Here is a 24,934-nt window from a genome sequence, read left to right as displayed (position 1 = left end):
GCCAAAACCACGCATATGCTGACCAAAACCCTGACCTAAGTGTTTAATTCATCTATACATAATTACAAATAATTAAAAATACAGCTATCAAAGCTCTTAATCTTATCATTAATAATTCTTTATTTTCTATTTCAGTGTTATGAGTAAATATGTTATTCTGTGCTACATTTAATCTACTAGAAAGGGGAGGGGGAGGTATGGAAAACATGATGATTTTGTCAACGTTCGTTGTCTTCTTTAAACATGTTTTTTGTGAGTCCAGTTTTGTTTGTGAATCATACAATTAGAAATGGTCTTGTGAATGCATTTTGAGGGGTGTCACAATTTTAGGGCTTTGATATTTAGTTGCTTAACATACCTGCAGACTCTTCATCAGGTCCCCTGCTCAGTCATTGTTTCTCAAGACTAGACTAAACATGCCCAGTTTTTTAACCTTTCCTCAAAGGTCAAGTTTTCTAAACCTTTTATCACTTTTTTCTGTGAACTCTTTCTAACTTAGCCACACATTTCTGAAAGTGTGGCAATTTTGGTTGGCTCCCAGATGCTACCGTAGTACAATTAATGATAATCAGTAAGTGGCACAATTATATTTAAAGGTGAACAGATTAAGGGGGCTAGAGCAGTAGTTGGAGAGACAGGTGGGTAAAGGCTGGGTTTATGGGGGCTTTATGAAATACTCCTTCAACTTCCCTGGTGTTCTGTTAAGCAGAAGAAGAGCTCAAAAAATAAATATCAGGTGAATACAGTGAACATATGGGAATGATGAATGGCAAAATGTTGGTAAAATTCCCATTGACTTCATTGGGACCAACCTTTAGTTCTAGATTCCAGGATAATTGAATGATTTTGCCTTTGTGTTGCCCAGTAACTTTTCCAATCCCTTCAGAAACAGAGTGTTGTTTCCTGTCTTTGTTGTGTAAAGTTCCATACCTGCCTGTCTGCTCTGACCAAGATTTTACAAAGTTGCTATCTGAAGTGCATGTAGCAAGACTGAATCCTATGTCTATTTTAATTACTCCCATTACAATAATACAATATGTCTAAATAAAAATTATTCAACTGTTCACTCTATAGTATTGATCCCCTGGGAACAGAAATGATCTTGCATTAGCAAGTCCATGATTTGCATCCTTTTCCCTCTAGTGCCTAACATTAAAGGAAATGATCAGACAAGTATTTTGTTCCGAAGCTTTTTCTTCATGCCATTGTATTCTGAAATCAGGCCAGTGACGATTTTTTCCCCCGGATCTGTCTTCAAAACCCTCATTTTCTTTCTTCTGATTTCAGTAAATATATCTAAGATCCATGGTGGATAGAATGTTTTATTTTTACTCTAAGCAACAATTAGTTTGTGACTTGTAAATAATTTACATGCAAAAGCATCAAAAAGAAAGCATTTTATGCAAATGTCAGCGATATTCAAGTCATTGGAGATGCCAAGCTTACTCTTTTGTGCTTCCAGATTTATCAGAGATGCTGGTTAGTATTCAAGAAAGCTTCAAGCAAAGGGCCAAAACGACTGGAGAAGTTTTCAGATGAGCGTGCTGCCTATTTTAGGTGCTACCACAAGGTAAGATTTGGACATATGTAAACGTATCCAAATTTCCATTGAGTTCATAATTCTACACTGCTCCCACAGATGTTTTGAGGCCAAGAATACTTAGTTTTGTTGCTACTTCAAAGACAAACTCTCCAGTGAAATTTAAAGATTTTATAAGCTGTATAGTTTGACAACTCATCTACTATGAATATAACTGTAAATAATCAGGATACTCAAAATTGTGGGCTCACTTTTGTGTCTATCCTAACTCTGTTGCCCTGATGAGCCTTAAAGCTGGTTGAAAAGTTGGGAAAAAATTCATGAAAGTTTTCACAAAAAGTGTGTCCCCTCTTTTTCAACATTGAAACCATGTGATTAATGATTAATGTGATTAATTAATTTATGAATCAAAACCAGAGTTTATTATTAACATGGCAAGAATAGTGAGCTAAATACACTTCAGACATATAGAAAGATAGGATCTAAGTCTCATTTACACTAAGGCAACTTAAAGGTCCCTTTACACTGTCAAAGATGTAAGTGGGAGTAAGTTAATATTGTACACCTACTTTAAGACCCATCTGCACTGCTAAAAGAGTGTAAGATGGCCTTAATGTAAACAAGAAATCAGGCCCAGAGTGCTTGCCTTGGAAAGGGGAGTCTAAATCATAATTGCCATAACCCAAGACTTTAAGGGCCCTACTGCCAGGTTTTTTAGACACAAGTTTCAATTGAACTTGTAATGGTCTATATTGGCAGAGATTATTTGTGCAAACTCTTGGAAACATAAAGGAGCACATATTCATCCTTAGTCTAACTCTGCTGAAGTTAGCGAATTTGGCTAATGTGAAAGCCGTCATTGATGCCTTTCAGACCAATGAACTTCCTTAATTTTTCTAATCACTTCTCTCTAGAGTCCTCTGCTCATCTCAGTTCATCTGAGAATTTACATGAGTAATTCTCCTGGGCGTGGAGTTGAAAATAATATGCTTTAATTTATAATCTTTGTTGGCAAAAGCTTAATATGTTTGAAAATTAGGAATTATGTGCATAACCTCCTAGGTGCCTGACACTACAGATGAGCTTCTGAGGCTGATCCTCTCTTATCCAGTTTGTGATACATATAGGAGGAAATCCTGAGGGAATACTGGATCTGAATTCTCTCCTATTTGACTCCATCTGTATCTATGCTCTACATAATTTATAAGGGATTGGTCATAAAACCCCAGGGCTATTTGTAGTACATCATGCCCAGAAAAAGGAATTCATTCAAATTTATATTAAGCAGTTTCCAAAAGCAATGAAAAGTGAATAATATATTTTCCATTTGATCTGTGCGGGGATTACACAGTATATATTTTTAGAGTAGATACATTTCAGCTCTGTACGGAATATGTAACATCTATGATGGTGCAGTTCTGACAATTACTGATGCTCTGCATTAGTATTATAAGAGATTAAATTTACATCAGCCATATATGCACCACTGCCTGGAAGATTTTGAATTTAAGACTGGATTTGAGATTCAAGAGGAACGGAAATACTTAAGGCCAAATTTTCTTCTCTTCTTTAAGAGGATATCCATTTTTGCATTTGCAAGTTTATTACATATGCAATCCAGAGGTCAATTCCTGCAACTGGTTCTGCACACGTGGACTACTATACCATATGGCTACCACTAACTTCAAAGGGATTCCATGAAGGCATAGGGCTCCAACCACATAAATCAAGTTGCAAGATATGGCCTAATGTCAAGTAACTGATTTATGGATGTAATCGGGAGCTCGGACAGCTAGGGTGTCATTTACAATAGCTCTCCGTATAGGCCCAACTCTGCTCCCAGTCACATAAATGGTAAAACTCCCACTGATTTCAAAAGGAGCAGAATTCAGCCGGTTCTGAGTACTTATGAAAATCTCACCCTTAAGCAGCTAAACTTATAATAGTTGCAGGCACAAAATAAACACTAGACTTGGTTGAAAGATTTTGTTTTAAAAAACGTTTTTTGAGTAAAAATAACATCTAAAAAATGTTCCCGGAAAATATTTTGGGTTGTTTAGAAATGTTTTGGTTTAAAAAAAACAAAAACAAAACCCCAAAACAAGCCCCAAACCCAACATTTCCCCCCCCCCCCCCAAACATGAAGTTCTAAGGAAATAAAACCTCTTCATGTAATTTTAAAATTAAAAAATGTATGTGCAAGACATACTTCTGAAAGCTACATTAGTTCTATCTAGAACTACATTTAATGATATTTTTTGGAGCTGTGTGAACGATTTGACTCGGATGCTGAATACACTTGAAATCTGTTTAGGTCTGAGTTTGACTCGCATCCCTAGATCAGCCACCATCCTTTCAAACCTCTATATACATGCACTTCCCAGTCAAGATTTTTGGAAACTATACTTGCTCTTTCTGGGTATTCACAAACATTTTGGTATGGTTGCTCATGCTGCATTTTGAGCTCAAGCTCAAATGTGTCAAGCTAAATGGTATATTCCAATCAGTTGACTCTCATCCACCAAGCAAGCAGCCAGTTGGCCAGGACTGTCCTTTTATTCCCCCAGAAGGCCCAATTCCTAGTCACCTGATGCTTTGTCAGGTGACTTCACTCACTGCTTCTACCTGGGGAGATCACCATCAGACCAAATTTGATACAAGTTCAGCTCAGACCTCAACCCTCTTAATGGGCCAGCTCATTCTGTGACAGGCTAATAGTCCCACTTCTGGTACTGGCCAATCCATGAGAATTTAAGCAAACCTACTGTACACAAGCTATGCTTTCCCAATGAGATTCTCCTGTGGGAAATCCAGGTTATTCCAACCAAAATGTTTCAAACTTCAGCGCCCATTAACCAGAGCTGACCCAAGTTCCAGATATGTAAGACTCAACTGTCTAAATACATGGGAAATGAAGCCACAAAGAATCCATGCAAGGTATCCTGCAATTTCCTTTACAAAATGGAGCATAACTCCAGTATTCCCTATGTGAGACCACTATGGACAAGAATTTGTAGGTGAGCCATGCATCTGGCCAGTGGAGCTCGACATTGTAAACATGTTGGTCAAGAAGCCTGGGAGTGGGTGTCCTCATGCCCAGTAGAAGTGTGTGCGCCAGAAGCCAGTTTGCCCCACGGTTTAGATGTAAACTGTCTGGCACAGGGTTTGTCTCTAACTATACATTTTTGTACAGTGCCTTGTATGACAGGACTCTGATTTGCAGCGGGGTCCTAAGTGCACTACTGCAATGCAAATTAGTCACAATAATAATTATCTATATCCAGAATATTTCTGCTGCAGTATGTACATTTTCATGAGAAACCATTTGTAGTCTAGAGTAAATGTTATTTTAATTAATGATTTCGTTCAGTATTCTAACAGTGAATCTGGAAGTATATTTTCTCCATGCCCCTCACCAAACAGTCAGTGTCATCATTATAATTTACTGCTTCTCCATGTTTATCATTCTTCTATGCACACCCAAAAATGAAAAATAAGCAATGCTTATCAGACCGTATTGTTTAAATTTAATTATGCACCAGGATGAGCTATCATTTGCCTGTGTAGTATTTCCCCTTTGCTGTGGTAACAAAGTCTGTGGTGTAGCAGTATCCACATTTTTCATTGGGAGAGAAATTGGAAATGGAGATAGGGTGGTGTTCAGCTGTAGCATAACTTATTCATTGACAAAATGTCCACAAGTCCTGTTTACTAGGCCTGACTGGGAATTTTCTGACAAATCTTTTAGCTGAAAAATACTTGTTTGTGGGAAAGCGTCCGTTTTGACAAATTTTTCAACACAAAACAACAACAAAATTGGAGGAAAAATGTATCAGAATTGTCAGTGTTTTGTTTTGACATTTTTGAAACAAAAACTTCCAGTTTTCCAGGTTGAAATGACTTTTCTTTTGAAATTGATGCTATCTCTAGTACAACTATAATTAATAAATTAATAAAAATGAAACTTCTCCAAATTACTAAAAGAAAATGTTTTGATTGACACGGTTAGATTTTTTTTTCCCCCTGTTTGTGAAAATTTTCAAATTTTCAACCAAATTCATGATGGGGAAATTCTTTTGATATCTCAAAAATGTTCATGGGACGAGAAAACCATTTCCCACTCAGCTCTACTATTTGTCTTGTACAGAGATGGTAAAGTCAGTGATGAAGTTGCAGATTCCTCAGCTGGTGTAAATTGGAATAACTGCATTGACGTCAGTGGAGCAATGCCACTGACTTGCATCAGCTGAGGGTCTAGCTCCAGTACGTCCAACCTGTAGCCAAAATAACACCAGCTCCTTTTTCTGCCCCTTACTCTCGACAACCCGTCTGCTTTGACCTGGGAAATCCCTTGTCCTCAAATCCGTGTGCCTCTTTGCATGAAGTTCCATGTGCTCAATGTTAAGCACAGACTAGTTCAGGTGGCCCTGGATGTTTACCTTGATCTGACAGGTGACTGAAAACTTTTAGGCCAAATTTTGAATTTTTGAAAAAATGTCAACCACTCTCTAAGCTGGTCAAAATACCAAAAATGTAGCACAAAATCTTTTTTGATTTTTTTTTTTTTACTGTTTTTACCAGAAATCTGAAAATTTTCCACCAGCTCTGCCTCATTTCATCCAGATACTCTGCAATACAAAGGAGCTCCTCAGTCAGGTGTGACCATAATCAATGTCCATCAGAGCCGAATTCTGTGCTAGTGTCCATCCAAGCAAGAGAGATTGTCTAATCCACAGAGCAGCTTGAATGGTCATCTGGTCCTGGCTGGTTGTGAGATCTACCTTTAATTCTTTCTACTGAGGTTTTCAAATTATTGATAGGAGTACTGAGTAACATGCATTCAATTGCTACTTCTACCATGGGAGTATATTTTATAGGAAATTTCTGAAAGTTTTGTAGAACTGCCTCTCTTGTAGTCTATGGCATTAAAACAAAGGCTGTCATAGCCACAAAAAGTAGTACCTAAAGTTTAGAGGACTTTGTGGGCCAACTTGTCAGCTACACTCAAATCTCCCTCTCCCACCCGCCCTCCTGTGTCATGAAAAACTTTTTTTTTCCTGCATCCACTCACTTAGGTGCTGGGCATATATCCATATTGTGAATGCAAATTGTGAAGGTGATTGCTCAGAAACGGAGTATAGTCTTTCTGATGTTACTCGCTATGATGTCATAGTAACCAAGAAGAATGGTGGCATTACCTGTCTAGGTGAGTCAGGGCCTGAGAGCTACTTTCTTGATGTGTGAAATTCCAGTCTGGGATATAATCTAACTAAATGTGTCTGCAATAATAATGATAATAATAATAATAATAATAACAATTAATAATAGTAATATTAACTAAATCTAATAAAGTGAAGAGGAAAAATAGCCATATCCTCATTATTCCTTTATTAGAGCCATGAGCTAGTTCCAGGAACAGCATGGCTAATAATTCAAAAGCAATTTTACGTGGCAGAGACTTCAGCTAATATTCCCTCTGGTCAGTTTTTCACTATGTGTATCATTAGAGTAATGTGGCTTCGGTGATGTATTGTACTAAGGCATCATCTTTATGCTCTGTTTCTTTGATGTATGAGACCAACATGGAATCGTGGCACTCTGCCTTTATTGATATATAGTCACACCGGTCAGCAAGAATGGGTCTAAGTGTATGGTAATAGCTTTGGGGTTTTTTCTGCTAATATTCTCATTAAATACCCGTGGGAAAGAAGGTTGCTTTTAAATAGCTATGACAAAGGCAGCAATGCTACAACAAATGAGAAAGCAGCCCCACCCCTTTACCATGCCTGGTGTCACCGCAATGAGAGATTGTGCTAATGAATCCAAGGGGATGTGGTCCAGCTCAACAAATGATGCAGTAGGAGGAAACTCCACTTTTGCATTAATAATGTGTAAGAAATGTAGTTATTATCTTCCCTCTTGCGCCCTGAAAAATGACTCTCAAATGCTGATGAAGGCAGCATCAAATGTAGAAACAGCAGGAGCTTCTACTCGCCTTATATATCTTTCTATAAGAAGAGTTTTACACCATCACAAAAACTATAAAGGGGGAGGGGGAGGAAAAATGGCAAAACCAGCCAGTGTTTCAGTAGCACCTGCCTCTTCACTGAAGCGTTAAATCTTTTCTTCTTCTTCTTTTTTTTAATGATAGATTTAACTGCAGGTGTTTCTTTTAATTTATTACGATAGGACAGGGCTCTTTCTTGAGTATCTGCTTTCACGGCATTGTTCTACCAGTAGTCCTGGTCTGGGGTCAGAGTCTGAATTTCTGTGGCCTGAGAACTCTTTTGAATTTTGCTTGGTGGGTTGCTTTGCTATGTCACCACGTAGGGTTTTGGTCTGTGGGCTCTAGATTGGTGTCATCACATTGAGGTATCTGAGACTGCTGATCATGAACCCATGATATCTGTATTCTGTTTTGCATATCGGAACAGTCAGTTCAGATGAGTTTGCTTTTCTTTTCTGAATGGTTCACACAGGCTTAGCCCAGATTGGAATTCTGGGATCAACTCTGCCCCCTATATGCCACTCCAGTGGTGTATGGGGCTGTAAAGGAACTGAAAGGGGTTGGGTGAGATCATCTGGTATAGGAGCAGCACAGGGATGACATAAGCTCCCTTATATTGTCTCACCCCCACAAGCCCCAGGATAAGATGCAAGGCAGGGATTGGGTTGAGGGTGGGAGGAAGCCTAGCCATAGTGCCTGGCACTGTGGAGATACTGAGATATAGTGCAGTCCATAGGCAGCCTGGAAGATACTCTTAGTAATGCTGTTTTGTCTGCCTTGCAAACTTGGTGGTGTAAAGCCATCTTTCCTCCCACTCTCTGTGGCCTGTATCTTCTGTGCTGTGTTTTTGATGCAACGCAGATTTGGACCTTTATTTTAAGTATGCATCAGGCCACTTCTGAAATGTGAAAAATATGCTGGTAAGTCAAATACAAATAAATAGAGAGTATATGACTTATTGACGTAACTTGTGATTAATTTCAGAATGACAGTACAGAAGCCAGCATGAATTTCAGCTTCAAGACTGACTCCCCCAGTCAGTGCAAATGCACAACCAAATAACTAGGAGCATTTACATATGCAATCAGAGAGATTATGCACACCTGAATCAGGCCTTTAAACATGCATATGTTTATTTTATTTAAAGACTATCCTGAAAAATATGAATGGGGTGGGGATGGGAACTAGATGTTTTAAAATTGATGTTCCCCCAAGATCAAGGAAAAACATGTAGTGTGAGGCTATGGCTTATGGCAAATCCTGAAAACCCTAAAATCTTCACAGCATATTCAAATTACTTGTAAAAGGCTCTTTACGTTTGTTTTTTTTAAACACCACCTCTGACACCTCCTCCAGCCAGTCCCCGAAATGTTAAAGGTCTTTTACTGAACACACACACACAAAGGGAAATTCAGTTATAGCTGATTGTTTTCATGCGTAGCCCTGCTCATTATGCCTAGTGATTTGGGGCTCGATTCACAAAGGTATTTAGGCACCTAGCTGCCTTTTTAGATGCCAAAGTCCAACATTTAGGCTCCACTGACATTCATCAAACCACTTCTCAGGTGCCACCTAATCTTGTAGATGCCTTACTCCCCATAGGTGCTTAAATTTCCACTGATGCCGCCCTGCGGCTAATGAGCTGCTTGGAGTCCTAGCTCCTGCCCAAAGCTTGGTGGGATTCTCAAGCTAGGCATTCCCCTGCCTGCCTCACCCGTGGTGCCCAATCTGGTAGGCATTCTCAAAGCACGCTCTCTTGCTCAAAAGACAGGAACGAGCAGATAAGGAATTTTGGGGACTGCTGTACGCACACATGTCCTGTAGAATATCCAAGAGCCCAGTGGTTAGTGTAGGTGACTCAGATTCCATCCTCCCTATCTAATTTGGCATAGGGACTAAAGCCCAGGATTCCCATTAGAGTGCCCAGACATGGGTCATTCTCAGTTTCTCCTTTTGAAGCTGTTCCACACTGTATAAATTAAATTTTCATTGGAGCAGGGGCTTGAACCTGACTCTCCAGCTATAGAGTCAATCTCTCGCTTCTCTCCCTCTCTCGTGCCCCTCCCCCACCATGGGCTAATGAATATTTACTTATACAAAGTGGAAAAGCTTCAACAGAAAAGAGACCCCACCCCAGAGCAGCCTCTAGCAGGGTGGTTGGGAAACTCTCCAGGATGGTGGGAGACATGGATTAAAGTCCATGCTCTAAATCAGGCACAGCAGGGATTTGAACTGGGTCTCCCACACCCTGGGTGAGTTCTCAGTCCACTGGACTATTTACTGTTGGGGTCGGCTGGCATCTCTATGATTTTTCATGAGAAAGGGCTGACCTGGAGAAGGGATGAAAATCCCAAGCAGAGATAGGCACCTCCTTCTGGCCTGTCAATCAGGACACGTCTACACAGTAGCTGGGAACCTGCTTCTCAGCTCCAGTAGACAGACTCACAAGCTCTGCTTGAGCAAGTACAATAAAAATAGAACCATAGACAGGGATAGCACACAGGCAGGCCACCCAAATATATACCCAGGGGGTCTGGGTGGGTTTCTACCTGAGCTGCTGCCTGTGCTATCCCCAGCTATGCAGCTATTTTTAGCATGTGAGCTCGAACAGAGCTAGTGTGTGTCTGTCTATCCAAGCTCGGAAGCATGCTCCCAGTTGCAGTGTAGATGTGCCCACAGATGCGTCAGTACCTTTGTGGATCTGGGCCCCAGATCCACCCTCATCCTTGGCATTTCACTGCTGGCAGTTACTTACTCATCCTGCTGGCTTCTGAGAATCCCTTTCTTCGGCACTGAACTCGCCCTATAAAATGCTATGGGAGCCTTGGTGTCTAAATTGGGGCTGTGAATTCTACAGGGCGGCAGGGAGCCTAAGAATTGGACAATACAATGATCAGCATTGCAATGCACAAGTCCCCTGTGTAAATCATCCCAGTCAGGATTTTAGTGGTGGTGCAAAGTGTCTAGGTCAGCACAGAATTAAGCCCAAGAGTTGTCTGAAAAATTGGAGGGTCTTCCATAAATGCTTTGCCCAGCAATCTGTTGTCCTCCAGTTTTGCATGCCCATTTTTGAATGGTAAATTAAGCCAGTGCTGGTTTTTCATGTGCAGAGTAGGGGTGTTTGTCAGCTTCTGAAGATACTCAGTTGTGTGCACAAATTTTGAGGACAGGCCTGACAGTTTGCCAGCCCTACACATGGCTTAAAATACCTACAGCAGAGAATCATTAAAGGTAGGAAAAACAGATTAGTCTTTGGGTTTAATTCTAAAGATTAATGGTATGTGGACTTTGTTCGTATGTATGTGTTGCATTAGCATCCTCTATAAAATAGGTGCTCTGATCCCATGGTGATGGGCGAGGCATAATAATTTCAGTAGATGTTAAATTATGCTATACAAGTTCTCTACTAATTACCTAGGGCCAGATTTTAGCTATCCCTTTTTTGAGCGCATAGGGGTGGGTTCAATAGTTCCATTACCAATCTAAGTTCTATGGAAGAGTCCTGTACTTAATAGATAAAAAACAATGTCTCATTAAGGTAAAAAAAACAACAAATCCTTTTGAAATAAGTAACTTTGTAAAATATTGGCCTATAAATAATATCAGTTTAACTTTGGAATCTTCTATTAGTTTTGCAACATATACAGGTTAAAAGGCTCTGTGGGTGTGATTTATTCAGGGCAAGGCAATAGATAGGTGACTTGTATGAGAACAAAGTCATTTGAAGCTTATGAAGTGGGCTGCAAATTTGTATACACAAAGCGAATTGGCCACTTAATTCATGCAGTCCCACAAGGGAGAAAAAATAATTAGGATACAGACTACAAAAGCTGTGCAGAAAATTGCCTTTTAGGTAGCTGTCTTGTTTTCATTGGTAAACATAAATGAATCCTCATCTTCTACAAGTTATCATATGGAAAGAAAGAGCGGGGGAAAATGTTGGAAGTCAAATTCTTGTTTCTCTAAACGTCTTTTGACTTTGCAACATACCAGAAACAGTCTTAATTTTCCAATACTATACCAACTAATTGCATAATGCTGACAGGAATATACGGATTCCTCAAGGGGATCTGACTTTTAATCTGGTCGTATTAATCTTCCCTTGAAACAGCAGAAGTAATTTAAGCAGTCTTTCTGCCTAGTTACAAAATAATCCATTTGGAAAATTGAATTCTGTAATTTGTAATTGTTTTCCAAGCTCGCTAATGCAAAATTATATTGGTAGCAAATTAAACATTTTAAGTATGGCCACTCTGCTAATCACTGGTTGTTAAACATTTATTTTAATGAATACTATCACTTATTGTAAATAAAGTGTCTGGTCTGAGACTTCAAAAAAATTGGCAAGGCATTTTTGGCATCTTTATTGGACTGTCATATATCAAGATGTATCAGGCGTATTATGTTGTATATGGCGTATATGTGCCATTCCTTACTGTGAAATGACAACTAGCATAAAGCTGGTAGCCAGTGGTTATGGATCTCAAGCACAGCTCAAATAAACATGTGAGCCAAGGGACTAGGTCTGAAAGTGATAGAGTTCGTGATATATAGCTAATAAGTCCAGTCTCAAAATTCAGTAGGTGGTTTTAGCCGTAATCCTTCTACAAGCCAGAATTGGAAGCCTTATGAAATGTAATATCATTTTTGTCAGAGGTCAAACCATAACACACTTGTATCTTGGTGTGCATGCAGCTTTGCACATGCAGAGATGGAGGCTAATGGTTGATAATTTGCCCCTTTAAGAAAGGTGTGATATATTTGGCCCTCTAAACATTTTAAAACTGTTTATGCCCACAGGTGCTAGGATTGTTAGCAGGTGTTTTTGTGACCGTAAAAGCGGGTGCAAGTAAGAGTACATATAATTTTTTGCACCCATACATGGAGGCCAGAGTAGTGTTCCAGCTGCAAATGTACTCCTCCTAATGTTCCATTAGAATACCGGCACTTTATTACTTACATATGAGGTGAATATGGGTCAACACCGGAAGCACGTTTTGAAGTCGTTCTGAAGCAGTTGAAACAGTTTGTGGAGTTCATGTACTACTATTCACATGCATGAATGGGCTTTTGGGGCTTCATTTGATAGGAAGAAGCACTCTGCCCTCCTCCCTCAGAAAGCCTGGTGAGGGAATAAAATATAAAATACTGTGAGTACACGCACACAAATCCACAGCCTATGCATATGCAGGGACAGTATGCTTTGCAATTTGGGAGTGCATGTATTTTTGAAAATTGGGACTTAATTTTGAGTTCCTTGGTTTTTAGATGCCAGATTTTAGACCCATAGACCTGATTTAAAAAAAAGCCAAATACCTGTAACTTCAGTAGCTGCAGACCCACAGTACTTTTCAAAAATTAAGCCCTAGGGGTGAAATTCTGGCCCCATTGAAGTCCATGGCAATAGAAAATCAATGGATTTCCCCCAGTGTGTAAGCAAGGCATTTACAAACAGAAGCCATGACAAATTTTACAATCAAATGTAGTATTTTCAGGGACTATTATATTAACTTTATGAATGTTACATGGATCATTGTGCACTAGAGATTGTATTCTACTTCACGAGCAAGGGTTACTACAGCTCAGCCAAAGAGGTCATTACTGCAGTCTCTAGACTGGAGGCCACTCCAGAGAAGTACCACCCCATGGGGTTGTTTTCATGTATTGGTTTAGTTATGTATCGGAGGCCCAAGGAGACAAAGAAAAGCTTTTTGGTATAAAAGACTGAGTTTAACCTGCCAGAGGTGCTTCATTTTGATTGAACAAATGGACACAACCTTTTTATCCAAACCCTGCTGAAGGGTTGGTAGGACTTTGACTTGCCAGACTTGTGAAGTCATATGATGAAAAACTGCTATATTACAAATTCCTGTCCGTATGTAGGTTCATGGTTGCTGACAGGTCCTGTAGCATGTACACACCAGACAGATACAAACAGAAATACTTAAGGTTAACAATGGTGCTTGACAGTAGAAACATACCAGCGGTAGAACAAAACAGGCCAGCTGACCAGGAGGGGCTTAAATAAAGAAACAGAGGAACCAGGGGCCAGCGAGGAAGAGGTAGGATGGGGCAGAAGATCACAGAAGCTGAGTGAGGGGCTCCATGAGTGAGAGAGACCAGCTAGCATACCATAGCCTGTATGAGGAGGGAATGCCTTGTCTGTCTGCTTTCCTGGACCCAGATGGTTCCCAAGAGCTCACAAGGGAAGTGTGAGCTAGAAAGTGAGGGACATTGCGGTTTCAGATGTTTGTTGTTTTGTATGATCCATGCTCCCCTGTTCTTGACACGATTACAAATAAAAGAGCATAAAGGTTTTGGATTGTGCAAAGAGTGTGTATGTGTGCTGACTGCTCGACAACTACGTTGTGCCCTGAGAGAGTTAAACTGTAAACTAGGACCTTTACGCTTTTTGGATGGAGTTAAAGGAAAGGGGTGTGTTTAATTAACTGGGGTATCTCGTGGGGGGTCAGTGCTGGTCCTGGGGCTAGGGCAGGAGGCAGATCAGGTAGCAGACTGAGACAGTACCCAGGAAATATGCCAGAGAGGCAAAGGGAGGAACCAGTGTTGCAGCTCTAGAAGTCTGACAAACCCCAGGGGATCCAGAGCACAAGGCAGGACGTTTGTCTGGTTTTAAGCCAGACTGTCCTGTTTTTGGAAAGGTTTGTCCCTGTCTGGCACCAGACATAGTTTTTTCTGGTATCATAGGGGAGGAGGCCATTTTACAGAGTGTGCATGCTGTGCACATGCATGGTGCAGGGTGACACCGCTCCGGAAGTACTGCAATGTCCAGTATTCTGGGGATGCATCGGTGGCCACTCTACAGAACACAGAAGCTTAGATGCCACTGACAGCAGCCCTAGGCAGTGCTCGCTAGGACCTGTGATGACCTGTAACCACTGGCATATGTCAGTCACAGCCCTTGGAGAGACAGCAAAGCATGGGGCCTAGACTTTTGGTCAGATCTGGCTGGGGAGATCAGGAGTACCAGGAGGCTGCAAGCCTAAAGCCCTGGTCAGGAGAGAGTGGAACATGGGTCCCTGTCCAGTGAGACTGATTGTTAGAGATCTAAGAGGACATTATTTGACCAGATCACAGAGGGAGGTCACAGGTGCAGTTACTCTGAAACTGTGGCAAACATCCAGAATTAGTGGCCACTTTTGAAAATGTTGTCCTTAATTTATTTGCATCTCAGTTTTCCTATTTCTAAAAGTGGGAGTTGGTACAGTAATTATCATGATCTGAAAGAGTTGCTGAGGATTAGCTAATTAATGTTAGCACAGCACAAATCATGCATATGAAAATACATTTGCTGTGAAAGAGTCTGAGTCACGGAGAGCTAGTAAGATGCAGAAAAGAAAAGTGGTGGTAGTAGTAATAATAATAAACAACACCAGGTAAGATGGTGACACAAGTCAAAGGTCAAAATTGTGGATTATATATCTATCACAGCACACAGGGTAATGTTTCTACCACAGCCTGTTCAGATTTGCAAAACCAAATATCATCAGAAAATGTTCATAGCTACAAGTAAAGGATTTCAGAAAGACCACACTGTGTGAAATGCCTCCCCCCTGAACTAAGTTTCCAGTGCAGTTTGCTCTAAAGTTTGGTAGCTGTTTGATTAATTTTATCGATGGTGCTAATCTTTCTACATTTTTGTTTACTATCTAACTTCAGTTATAACTATGGGTTTTTCCTTCAGTATAATACCTGATAAATCTTAGTCTCGTTTAAATCTATGGCAAAGTTCCTACTGACATCAATATTTCCAAGATTTGTCCTAAAGGGTGAAATTTACCCCATGCATGACCAGCAGAAGGCACATCTGAAAGCCTTCAAAATAAACTTTCTACCAACCAGGCCATTATGTGTTCCATATATTTTTCTCCTCTGATCTAATGTTGGTGTGAAGAAGAATTTATTTTGTTCATTAGGATTAGTGTTTCTTGATAACTGTTAAAGCAAACTGAATCAGTATGGGCACTCTGAAGGCAACTGTGATGAGAGAGAGAATAGTATAGATAGTCTTCTTTGCTTTGTGACACAGTACGCTCATAAAGAGCAAATGTGAAAGGAAAAATGAACCAAATGAAAATAAATTTTGCTGTTCAAATGGATGAACTTTGGCATTTCAAGCATGAATTGGAGTGTACTAAATTACTATTGAAATGTATTGCTCTGCCTTTTGGATTACCACACTAGTTCTTCATAACTGCGTGACCTTTGAGATGAATTGATAATGTCAGTACTTTTTTCCCCCTTCTTCAATTGTATATTCCTCCCAAACTCCATAGTCATGATATGCTGAACAACAGAAAACCCGTGTTTAAATTTATACACGGTTCTCTTAAAGAGCTTCAATATTTACATTAAAAAGAATTCCATTTGAAGCTTCTAAAAGCTTAGTCACCTGACTACAGTGTTCCTTGCTACCCTCAGAAGGCCTATGGAAGAGAGACTTTTGAACCCCAATCGACCAAAGCATTTAAGCACACGTTTTAATGGTAAGTATATGCTAAGTCTCATTTTAAGATGATGAAGGCTGAAATCACGCATCCAATCTGCAGGCATTGGATTCTTCCATGGTAGCTCTGTGTTGTATTTTGTGGCTTCAGCAAAAAGTTCTCTCAATGGTACAGGATCCTCAAGAGCAGGGAACCACTAGCATATAAGTCCCTTGAGCAAAGTCCTTGCCATTTTGGGTGCACTCCATGACACAAGATAGAGTTCCCCTCTCTTCTTTGTCAGTTCAGTTCCACTACTCAATTTTTGTGGGCAATTTGGTGGCTCCCAAAGTGTGACTGGAGGAATTACTGGTAGAAAGATTATGAAAATGAAGCTTTCTCTGCAACCATACTTTCCCTGTTCACCAATAGATGGGGACAGAGAGCTCCTTCCCCTGGGACATGCCCCCTGAGTTCTAGGTAAATAGCTTATGCAAATGAAGCAGCTCTGGGGCCATTCTTTCCCCTGTTCAACAACAGATGGGAACAGAGAGCTCCTCATTCTCTAAAGCGGTGGTGGGCAACCTGCAGCCCGCACATGGCCCATCAGGGTATTCCGCTGGCGGGCCGCGAGACTGTGTTTACACTGACCATCCACAGGCACGGCCGCCCGCAGCTCCCAGTGGCCATGGTTTGCCATTCCCGTTCAATGGCAGCTGCAGGAAGCAGCGGCCATCCCACACCACTTCCCGCAGCTTCCATTGGCAGGGATCAGCGAACCATGGCAACTGGGAGCTGTGGGTGGCCGTGCCTGCGGACGGTCAACAAAAACACTGTCTCGTAGCCTGCCAGCGGATTACCCTGATGGGCCACAGGTTGCCCACCACTGCTTAAAGCGTCAGGGCACAGTGCTTATATTGATATTATTGTTAATATACATTAGAGAAACCACTATGAATCATCATATGTCCCATTATGAAACCCTCATCCACATTAACTAGTACATTATTCTGCAGGTAATACCATTGACTTGTAAGGTACTGCTCAGCGTGAGTACAGATAGCAGAATCTGGCCTTTATTTTGGAAAGCTTTGCTCTGGATGCGTCAAGTCTAATGTAAATCATTGGAAGAATGCATATACCAGCTTCTGGCACCAGTCTTTCTCCATGGTCTGGTCCTCTACCAACCACAAGATGAAGGCTAAATTGTTTCAGAGATGCCATATTAGTGAATTAGGTTATTTCACCTTTTTGTGATCATGGATTCACATTCTGCAGACAAAAAACACCCACTAACATCAGTTTAGCGAAGTGCCCAGGAATTGGAGTTTGTGAAGGGAATTCTACAAAGTAGAGCAATGCTATTCACACAGATCTTAGCGCACAGGTAGGGAAGGAGCTATAATACAATCTCTGTGTGGCCAGAAATATTGCACCAATCTTGCACTCCTTCTGTGTTGTGGTTGTGAACAATGGGGGAACTAAAGCAAGCTTAACGACTTCAGGAAGCGGGCTCTTCCCTGTGTTCCATCTAACGCTATATGCTAAATGACAGAGTAGTGCATTCTCTGTAATACTGTAGCAAACTATTACGGGTCTGATTCTACCATTCGCTATTCAACATGAGTAATAATTTACTCCACCATTAGTTCCATTTTCTTCAGAGGAATTACTCAGAGAGTAAAGTACTATTCATTGTGAGTGAGAGAGGGAGACATTGGTCCTAAAAGAGGAAATGTCTACGGTTTCTCTCATGCTATTGAATTCTTTCCTTGGGGGCGAGGAGGAAATGTTAGAAGTTGAACTTGGCAGTTGACAATTTGCAGTTCATCTGTAATGTGATGAGGCGAGAGCGGGATAGATATTGACAGATTTTTCATTTTTATCAAAATGTTTGTTAGTGTCTTGTTAGCATCGGTAATGCTCTTCCATCATGGGCTCTCTTGCCATAGTCTTCCCTGTAAAAATGGGAAGAGATCATGCAAATTAAGCACAATTATGTTATCCTGCTTAAAGCAATGTTAAGATTGATTCTAAAACCCATAGGCAAGAAAGTTTGAGTTCCAAACTCAGCCACCTGGTGGTGAGACTTAGCAGCTGGCTTAGTGTTTGTGTAATGGCCCTCTCCTGACTTTCTGCTGCTTCTCAATGAATTTTCAGAGTAGCAGCCATGTTAGTCTGTATTCGCAAAAAGAAAAGGAGTACTTGTGGCACCTTAGAGACTAACAAATTTGTTAGTCTCTAAGGTGCCACAAGTACTCCTTTTCTTTTCTCAGTGAAAGTGTGAGTCCAGACACAGGTGGCAGCCAATGCATTGCTTTTTTTTATTTTGGAGGCTGCTCATAATGCACCCATCACTTTGCTCCTTTGCCCCATTCTCCTTCAGGAGAGGTTAGCTTTAAAAGATTTTCCTCCTCTAGAGCTGTTCTCTGTCTCTCCCCATCTCTCTCTCGCTTGCCAGAAGGGAACATGCATTAGAACGGCTTTGAGGAGGAACGGGGTCAGACAGGGTCAGTGGGAGCCTAAGGCTCATTAGGATATTTGTCTCTCGCTTCTTTATAAATAGATTGTAATGCCTTTTGGTTTTCAGTACTGTAGAGAACCCGCCCACAATGGTAAAAGCAAATGAAATTTTCCACTGGGATGTAATGTGGCTCAATGTTACAGTACCCTTTCAGTAATATTCAGAGAACTAGGAAAACCTGGACAATGATGGTGCAAGCTGTTTTTGGAGAGGACAGGTCTAGCAGCAATGTCCTTCCTTTTTCCGATGAAATTATCAAAAAAAAAAAAATGCACCAGTGGAGGGAGTGGCTGACGTTCATGTTCAGATGGCTACTTTGGCAATGAAAATATTGAGGTGTAAGGCCAAGACTTTCCAAAACAGATGTCTAAAATTTGGTCTCCTGATTCCATATTTAGCCACTTGCCTGAGTGTTAATAGTGCAAAGCAACCAACAGTTACCACTGAGCCAAATTTTAGGCTCTTTTTTGTTAAAATCTTAGAGCAAAGTCCTAGTCTAGGCTGAAAAGTAAGGATCTTTGTGTAGAAATGTTAAAAATCACCTGTTGTCTGCTGAAGCTATCTACTAGAGCTGGACAGAAAATGGAAGATTTCCACGGGGGAGGGAATCAACTTTGCATTGAAAAAATGAAAACTGATTGACAAAAACTGAAAAAGTTTTGATTTTCCGAAGTCTGGAAATCTCTGGCTAAAAAATACTGAAAACCATATTTGTGAGGGGTGGGGAGGACTTAAATGTTTGGTTTTCAGGTTTTTGTATTTCTGACCAAAAAACTGAAAATGTTCAAAGAACGTAAGACATAGGACTGGAAGGGACCTTTGTGGTCATTGTGTCCAGCCCTCTGCTATTACAGGCCTACAAGGAAAGTGGACACTTCTGTTGAAAAACTAATTTTCCATCAAAAATAGTTTTAGATGGAAAATTTCACCTACCCTAGTGTTTTTTCTTCCATAGAGCAAGTCGTAACAGAATCGGTTTCACCGTCTAAGTGAATGGATCAAGTGAAACCTTTTCTCTTGGTCCTGTTGCTACTTCTGGGGCACCTGGTTGCTCTTTCCCATGTACTACTTATAGGTGTTTCTCCACTGGCGTGAATGCTGAAAAGATGATTCCACCATCCCTGTGGTTTAAATCCTGTTTTTTATTGGGTCTCACCGGAGCTTACATGCAGACAGAATATGAGGCAGTGTGGAAGTGTCAATATGGCTATATCATTTAGAATCTTCAGGTTCATCTCTGAGCCTGATTCATGTCAAGGTGGCTTGTCCTTGTGTGTTCTCATGGGCTCATTCTTTTTGTTTTTTTTTCCAGCTTGGCTTAATGTTTTTCTCTTCTCTCCTCCGTTCAATAGTCATTATTCAAGGATCCTAATTAGAACTCCAAATTGCTCTTTTTCAGGTCACAGAGCTCAATAACGTGAAGAATATATTACGACTGCCAAAAAGCACGAAGAAACATGCTGTAGGCATTTATTTTAATGATGACACATCCAAAACTTTTACTTGTGAATCAGGTGGGTAAACTGGCACAGTATATTAGAAAATACTGGAATGTTAATTGTGAAATTATAAACATATTGTACCTACACACAGATTTTCTGGGCATTTATACAGAACTCGAGGCGGATGAGTGGTGCAAAGTGCTGCAGATGGAATGCCTAGGAACTCAAATTAATGACATAAGCCTTGGAGAGCCTGACTTGTTGGCATCTGGTGTAGAAAGGGAGCAGAGTGGTATGTATAGAAATATTGAACTTTATAGCATTTAGAAAGTTTTAGAATACAATTCCTACCTGAGTGCATGGCTCAGTTCCTGAAATGTGTGGGCCATGCACATAGAAACCAGAAATATACTCAAGCTTTTACAACCTGGTGCAAAAAACAAACAAACAAAAAAACAAACCCCAGAACAAAACAAAAAAACACTATTCTTGGTTGTTATCAGCACTAACCTGTTCTGCTAATCTGACGCTCTGATTTAGGATTTTAGAAACGTTCTAGTGAGATTTTTCAGACAAATTAGGTGCATTGTAATCTCTTTGAGGCAGGGAATGCTTTTTGGTTCTGCATTTGGAAGGTACCTACCCAAATAAGGTCCCAGTCCATGACTGTGGCTCGTAGGCACAAATAAAAAGAATAAATATTGCTATATAAATAATAATTGCATATATAATCTGAGCTCCATTACTTCACTTGCATATGGAAATCAGCTACTTGTATGCACACATGGGCTTTCCATGATTTAATTAGTGTACACAATTTTATTAACTCCATGCAAAATACAGTTGTGAATGTCTTGTGTGTGCCCACATGCATATACCTAAACGCTTTGAAAATACACGCCTCTTTGAGAAGCACAGGCTGGAATTTCTCCTCCTTTCAAGCAGCCCTAATTATTAGCTTATTTCCCCTCATGTCTGTATACTGGCCAAACACACATTCTCAGATGCCCATGTATGGTTAACATATTAGAATTTATAATTAGCGCTCATCCCATTTCTGTTTCTTACTGAGTCCGGGGACTTGCACTAAAAATATAACCGAGAATGCAACATCAGCTAAATTTTTAACCATTCATTGAACCTAAAAGAGTTAATTTTGAAAGCTTAGGTTGTCTTTTCACCCGAAGAAAACCTGGAATTCCTTTAGTACCATTTCTCCAAGCTTTTCTAAAACCAGATTTCAGAGTTAAAAATCTGAATCTGTGTTTCATTCCATTGTCTTGGTGCAATTCCATTAGCTTAAACAGAGTTATAACATCACAGAACTAATGTAACAGAGTGTAGAATCTGATTCTAAACCTCTAAAATACCATCCCAGCTTGAAATTAAAGAACATATTAATTTCCAGATTTACTTGCCACTTTCCTCTATCGATTCTGATTGTTACTCATTCAATCCAAAATATGTGCACTAAGTCAAGTGAATAAAAAAAGGTGATGAATGAGAAGGAACCAGTTTGACAAGTGGGTGAGTGGCTTTAGATAATTCCAAGTCTGTGAGAAGTAGACTGAGGAATCCTCTTTGCGAAACTGAGTTCATATAAAATCTTAAGTAGTCAGGAACACAGACAAGAGACTTATTAAATGCACAGACTTGCACTGCAGTTAAACTATTCTTGTGACACTTTTTATATACAACCATAATTATTAGAAGAGAAGTTCATTGCTATAGTTCTTCACAATGACACACATGTCCTGAATGTAAGGTCTGAGTAAATAGGCTTTGTCTGGGGAATCAAAACCTATTTGGGTAGAGAATTCTGAATCTTCTGTGCAATCTCAACCGGGGCCAGGACATTGGAGAGTTTCCCAGCTCTTCCTGAAGGCCATGGGTAGCAAGTGTAGCCTACTGCAACCTTCCATATGATGTGTTGTCAGTGGATTTGTGTAGGTCTGGATCCATTAGCAATGTTCCAGTCACTTCCCAGGCCATACCAGAGCTCACCTCCCTTCCAATCTCCTGCAGAGCAGGCCACTGGAGAGTTTAGTTGTGCAGCATGCAGAGCACTATTAAATTCCACTCTGTGGCTTCTCTATGGTTTCTGATCCTTGTGGCCCCACATCTTGAACCTTGGCAGCTTGAACTTTCTCCCTTGGTGTTTGGAAGTTTGAAGCTAGACAAATTCAGACTGGAAATAAAGCATAATTTTTTTAATGATGAGAGAAAATTAACCACTGGAACAATTTACCAAGTCTCGTGGTGGATTCTCCATCACTGGTGATTTTTAAATCAAGGTGGGACTTTTTTCTAAAAGATCTGCTCTAGGAATTATTTTGGGGAAATTCTATGGACTGTGTTATACAGAAGAGCAGACTACAGAATCACAATGATCCCTTCTGGCCTTGGAATCCAGGACTCTATTAGGCCCTTTACAGATGTGTAATAAAATAGACCCTTGCCCCAAAGAGCATCAGATCTCAGTTGTTTTAAAAAGGATCATGTAGATAACATTTTTATGGATTTTTAGAGGCCAGTGCTATGTACTGTTTTTATGGTACTTAAATGGCTTCACTCTATATGCAGTATATTTTTAGAAACAAATGCAATCAATTGAGGGAAGTGAGTTTTTGTTCTTGGAGTAATTGCTAAAAGTGGATATAAGACTTTGTAATTATAAATCCTATAATGTCTACAACATGTAACTTAAAGATTTTAGACCAACCATTTGTTTTTCTTCCAGAGAGATTCAATGTGTATTTAATGCCAACCCCGAATTTAGAGGTGCATGGGGAATGTACCTTGCAGATAACATTTGAGCATATCTGTCTTTGGGATATCCAGAATCCCAGAGTAAAACTCATCTCTTGGCCATTAAGTGCCCTCCGGCGGTATGGACGAGACCCAACCTGGTTTACATTTGAAGCAGGGAGGTGAGTGCTTTGCTATAGTACTATAAGCCATTTTCATATAGGAGCAATAGGGGGGGGCTAATCCTAGGTGGTACTAATGAGCTTCCCCACCTCACACTGAAGTGAATGAGAGTGGAGATTGTTCAGAACCTTACAGAGGGTGTTCCACATTTTGCACACTGATTCTACTTTTTACTGTGTAGTTGTTTTTAATAAATACTGTACATGAGCCCGGAGAACTGGATGTACAGATTTAAAAGAAAAAGGGGGGAAATATCATACTCTGCCAGTAACTCGTACAACACAAAGATTGACCCTTGGACACTGATAGCACCTACCTTAGCCATAATGACATGAAGATTCAGTTAGGAGTGACTAATGGATCTACTAGCTACATGTACAAGTGTTTCAAGTTGAAGGCAAACTGCTCTCAAAACTTTACTGGAGTTCTGTGCAATTATGGAGAGCTAAATAGTGGAGTCAGGATCTGTCATGTAGATGCAAGAGGGGAATTTTGCCTTAAAGCATTGGCATTAGTGTTAAAATGCTATTTTAGTTCCTATTAGAACCCTATGTTTTATGCCAAGATGGATGTTTCATTGTAGACCTGAAAGAGAAAAAATCTGAAGAGAAATGGCATGGTGGCTTCGCACAGGTCCCCGAGGAAATTTTGTGCTCTCCTAATGGTGCAAATCAATATAAGCCTAATTACTGACTTTCTCAGCAAATTTACATATTGGTCTCCTCAATTAAATAAAGTTCATATCCACCAGTGCATGTGGAGGTAACATTTATCTTCTTAGTAACTTTTCTGATTGGAAGCAGGCACATGGCTTCCTCTAAGCGACACTTCCCTATCTCTAACATTATCTTTAATCAATCTACACAGATACGCAATAATTTAATTTAGATTGTACATCCTAGACAGGGGCCTGAGTCTCACAGCTGAATCAAACCCTTTCAAGCATACATAGTTTGAGAGTGAAATACACCAAGGACTTGATTCTGTAATGTTTACATTGAGAAGCAATTATGTGCATAAGTAAATACTACTCCATGAATATGAGTTGGAGAATCTGGCCCGTATGTTGTTGATAATGATGAGTAATCATCATATCCTGTTCTAGTGGTTTGTATATATGTTTATGAAGTTGTATCTAAATCCGTGTGTTGTACTGCAAACAATCATTTTTTGTTTTTATTACCTTTTGCTTTGCTATCACTTTTTTTTTACAGCAGTACTGCCGAAAATGTACTTTACAAATCACCCTGAACAAATGAAAACCTCACATTTGGATCATTTCTGTTCTCGCTTTGGCAGGATGTGTGACACTGGGGAAGGACTATTCATCTTTCAGACAAGAGATGGGGAGGCGATCTATCAGAAGGTTCACTCAGCTGCTTTGGCCATAGCCGAACAACATGAGCGCTTATTACAGAGTGTGAAAAATTCAGTGGTATGGTTGTTAGTCGTACTTGTCATCCAACACTCAGCATTAATGAGTAACATAATCCATAGACCACCTTCTTGAGCATGTTCTTAATTTAAGATGTACAGATATTAAATAGTTTGATTTTCTTCTCTTCTAGTTAAGGTGTTAATGTGTTCAGTTCTGACTGCATTTAGCGCTTGGGGTTACTAAAGCAGTAAATAATGATGGTTGCTTTTTTTAAGCAACTGAAAGTAGAGAAGTTTCTGCATTATATTCCTTGATTGCCTTATTTGTAAAACCATCAATGGGTGTAAATTGCTGTGGGAAAGATGGCTCGGTCCTGTAGGCACATGTTTTCCATTCTCATTAGCTTCCCATTATTAATCAGCAACTTGAGTAGTTTATTTGGAAGTGTTTCTCATCAATTTAATTCCAAAATATTGTGGCTGACTCATGGTTTTCCATTTATTAATTGATGCCTACACTTTAAGAATAATTTAGAAAGTGTCATATGTTGTTTTAAACTGAACGGCTTGATTTGTTAGGGAGAAACAAATATTGGTCTAGAGTCTCAAAGGATCTCTGCTTCCTGGGGCTGTAAATGCTTTAATCATGTCTTCAAAGCTGTTTTT

General features: G+C 40.0%; 1 protein-coding gene across 8 annotated transcripts in view; it reads left to right on the top strand.

Annotated features, from left to right (window-relative positions):
- Positions 1-24,934, top strand: part of DOK5 (docking protein 5) — an 85,863-nt gene that overhangs the window by 42,478 nt on the left and 18,451 nt on the right. For 4 of the 8 annotated variants that reach the window (XR_006285462.1, XM_027822296.3, XM_043527198.1 and 1 more), the window contains exons 2-6: positions 1,463-1,570; positions 19,918-20,032; positions 20,112-20,252; positions 22,701-22,890; positions 24,191-24,326. Coding sequence is in view for 7 of the 8 variants with exons in the window: in XM_027822296.3 (XP_027678097.1) it covers positions 1,463-1,570; positions 19,918-20,032; positions 20,112-20,252; positions 22,701-22,890; positions 24,191-24,326 (690 nt within the window). In the remaining variant the exon portion in view is untranslated. Of the gene's footprint in view, positions 1-1,462; positions 1,571-19,549; positions 19,777-19,917; positions 20,033-20,111; positions 20,253-22,700; positions 22,891-24,190; positions 24,327-24,934 lie in introns of those variants that run through there. The other 4 variants (XM_007059758.4, XM_043527199.1, XM_043527202.1 and 1 more) reach the window with 3 other exon arrangements.

Source organism: Chelonia mydas, chromosome 13 (assembly GCF_015237465.2).
Source record: "Chelonia mydas isolate rCheMyd1 chromosome 13, rCheMyd1.pri.v2, whole genome shotgun sequence".
Classification (NCBI taxonomy): Eukaryota; Metazoa; Chordata; order Testudines; family Cheloniidae; genus Chelonia; species Chelonia mydas.
Note: the sequence above shows the minus strand (reverse complement) of the source record. Positions and strands in the feature narration are given on the sequence as shown.